We start from the raw sequence: 3,858 nt of genomic DNA, 5'->3' as shown, positions 1-3,858 counted from the left end.
TGTTTGGTGGGACGGGGATTCGAACCCGCGACCCTCAGATTGCGAGTCGAGGGCTTTATCCACCTGGCCATGCCGGACAGTTATTTGTAATAGATTGAATTGGGCCATCCCTACATACTAAACACTATCGTGCTTAGTGATACTTGATTATACCTCATTAGCTTTTCTTTTTTATGGAAGAATTTTTCACATTAGTTACACACACACACAGCTAAAAGATTAAGCCTTTTCTTCTATTAAGTTCCTCAGTGTTATGTCTGGGGACTTATAATGCATGAGAACAAACAAACTAACATTCGATTAAACTGGCTTAAGGATGATCCAGATTTTGTACTCTAAAACGATTTTAGTGTCCTTTCAGGTATATTAGTAAGTGTAATGATGCTCTAGTCTGCCTTTTAACTATCAATATTATGAGATGTTTAGTAATGTCTGTTAGTAAAGATTGATTTTATTATGAATTCACAAAACAATTTAATCACGATTATCATCTTACTATACAGATCTTCTATTGTGTATGTGTTTGTGGGTAAGCATCTATCATCTCGACTTGGTTGGCTTGATTACTGTAATTTTTTGTAGTAACTGTAAATTATCCAAAGTGTACATAAGCTGTTGTGTTTTCGGATATTTGCCCGAAATTGGAAATAAAAAAAGACCCTAATAATGGGCACATTTCCACTTTTTGTAAACTTTTGATTTTAAATTTAAAGACATAAGTACTTAGTCAGTTAAACGAATCAGTTATTACCTTTCACAAAACAGGGCAAGTAATTGGAGTCTAATGAGGTTATTAGATGTTTAAGGGAAACATTATCAGACATTGTTCTTCATACAGTTTGTGCTTCCTTAACGAATATCCTCAGTTAGTATTTATGAAGTAGATAATTGTTTCTTACTGAACATGACTTTTGTAATGAAACATTGTTTAAGAAATGAAAAGAAGTACTTTACTTACCAGACTGCATTGTAAAGATGATGAAAGAGCTTGTCATGATCCACGTTGCGTCATCCCATGAGATAAACATAGGGTCTTGGATTGTAACAGGGCTCACGAAATACGTGCTACTCACTGTTTGTGTAGTGTTAATAGTCATGCTGTACGATAAAAACAAGTAAAGTTGATTCAACTATTCATATTATGAAACAATCTATAAAATAGCTTCTTGAAGTAAACTGTTACATTACTAACTTAACACGTGATTTTTGAAATGGATAGCATTCTGTGTTTGTTAACTTTATACTCTTTAACAGTATATATCAAAACAGCGTTGCTTCCATGTTTCATGTTTTCAAGAAGTAGGTTGCCTAACTGAAGCTCTCTATCAAGGCATTTTCTTCCTTAAATAGATATTTATTTGCTTCTGAGACGCCTGATAAAAGTTTACTCGTAGGAATTATGTGCTTGCTCGTTTAGTGACGTCTGAAGCGCTTGCAGTGATAGGATACGCTACGCAGCAACTCTGGATATAGATTGGTTACCACAGCTCTGTGTTGGTTTCGCCACCCACATATTGTTTACAGTTATACCTTTCTCTGTTGACGATATTCTGAAACTTTTACATAATGTTAAAAATATGAAACCAATAGTCGAATGATATAATATTAATGATCGCTTCTGAAGCGATAAATAATTAACAAGTGGTGAACGATAAAGTGAAACTACAATGTATGTATTTAGTGAAATAATAATTATTACAAAAATAACAACTACGTATAATGTAAAATAATACATAACTCTCCTGTAATTGAATATATAGTATAACTGTTTGTGTGATGTATAAAAAAGTTGTTTCACGTATTTAATAACAAGTGAAAGAATTCAACTGTACTCATCCTCTACGGACATTAATAAAGGTATTTTTGGTACGTATTATTCGTAAAAAAAAAACGAATAAAACTACTACAGAAAGTTTCTAATTACCTGTAAGCTTTAGATGAATACAGAAGATGAATGTTTTTCATATATTATAGATTAAGTTTAGAGTCTTTCGGTATGTTTCGGCTCATCCTTTGTGGACACAATTTTCGCTCAAGGATTTGCAGATAAATTCATATCTGTAATTATTAGTGTACGTGTTTAATTTTTTTTTTATTTTTGGGTGGTCATAACTTATGAACATTCCCTGAAGCTGTGTACGACAAATAGAACATCTTCAAGCAATAAATTAATGGTATGAGATTCAATCTCGATAATTCCATAACATTTATGATCAATTTCTAAAAGCCAGTGTTTGTTTATTTGTTTGTTTTGCTGCTTTGAATGCCTTTTTTTTTTGCTATTAGAATTTGTGTCCATCTATTTGATTTTGAGTTTACTGAGATTTTTTATTTTAAACTTTACTCTTCATTTGAGGTATTAATAACAGTTTTATTTTGTTTTTATTGTATTTCGTTCGCTGTTGTATTTTCAGTTATTTTAATTGCTAGCTGAATAAACTGCTTCATTGTTGCTTAAATATGACGCTCGATCCTCCATTTTGATTTCATATTTTATACACGTACTGATTCTAAGTACAATCCCTGAACTGAGTTATTTGTCTGGTCTTAGAGTTGGTCATCACTGTGGAATAACAGAAATATTCTACAGTGTGATCAACCCTAAGATTCGGAGCTGTGGTGACCAAAGCACACATAGCCCATTGTGTAGCTGTATTTTAAAACAACAGCAAGATCTGAGGCATAGAATGTAAATGTTTACCAAGTTTCGTACTTTCACGGTTATAAAATGTTGACTTTCAGTTAATTATCTGTAATATCTTGAATGACCTCATTTTTTGCCAGAAAAATTCCTTAACTTTCAAAATTGCAAACATCTAACCTTATACTTATATAAGTGTTAAAAGTAGCCGACTGTATCAGCCTCTTTGTCATCAGGTAGGACAGTGGGAAGTTTAAGGGCTTACAACACTAAAATCCGAGGTTCAATTCAATGCAGACAGTCAATGTGGTTTTGTTAAGAAAAAAATCTAAGAAAATCAGCCTCTTTCGCTTTTAAAAGTTGTTTACTTATATCCGTTTTGAACCAAACGAGGATTTAACTAACTGAAACTCTGTCGTCTATTTAGTAACAGTATGTGTTACGTATTGCTTGTAATTGGTGCACAAACATAAAAAGTTTTGGTTTCGTAATGAACAGAAAACAACTTGTAAGGTCGCATGCTTCACCTACTAATAACTTTGTGTTTAAACGAATTTTAATAACAAGCGAAAAATTATTTAGATATTGATTCAAATAGTTATTTGTTGAATTCACATTAACTAAAGATGCCTAATTTATCGCAGTTAAGTTTTGATGAAATTAACGTTTTTTTTATTAAGAAGTTCAACTAGTTCTTGAATTCAAGTGAAAAAAAAAGTTTATTTTTCTAGATTTGTTTTTGAATGAAATTAACGTTCTTTCACTTCTGGCACGTTTAATTACTCATCACATGACTCGTTTTATTATATATGCTTGAGATATTCACCATCCAAGTAGATTTTAAAAGATGGTTATTCTTTGTCTCAAGAATTTTAGAATATAAATTACTGTAGAATCACTTTCCATTCTAGTAAGGATGCTATTAAAAACCTTAGATTATTATAGATTGACTTTTTGTTCTAGTAAGGATGCTATTAAAAACCTTAGATTACTATAGATTGACTTTTTGTTCTAGTAAGGATGCTATTAAAAACCTTAGATTACTATAGATTAGACTTTTTGTTCTAGTAAGGATGCTATTAAAAACTTTAGATTACTATCTACTGACTTTCCATTCTAGTCGGGATGTTATTAAAAACTATATTACTGTAAAGTGACTTTCTATTCTAGTCAGGATAACATTAAAAACTAAATTACTATATAGTGACTTTCTATTC

General features: G+C 31.4%; 1 protein-coding gene across 1 annotated transcript in view; it reads right to left on the bottom strand.

Annotated features, from left to right (window-relative positions):
- Positions 1–1,289, bottom strand: part of LOC106465388 (putative ammonium transporter 3) — a 26,301-nt gene extending 25,012 nt beyond the window's left edge. The window contains exon 1 of the mRNA XM_022393282.1: positions 959–1,289. Coding sequence (XP_022248990.1) covers positions 959–1,097 — 139 coding nt within the window. The 5' untranslated portion in view covers positions 1,098–1,289. The remainder of the gene's footprint in view (positions 1–958) is intronic.
- Between the last annotated feature and the right edge of the window lie 2,569 nt (positions 1,290–3,858).

This window comes from Limulus polyphemus, unplaced genomic scaffold (genome assembly GCF_000517525.1).
Source record: "Limulus polyphemus unplaced genomic scaffold, Limulus_polyphemus-2.1.2 Scaffold1928, whole genome shotgun sequence".
NCBI lineage: Eukaryota > Metazoa > Arthropoda > Merostomata > Xiphosura > Limulidae > Limulus > Limulus polyphemus.
Note: the sequence above shows the minus strand (reverse complement) of the source record. Positions and strands in the feature narration are given on the sequence as shown.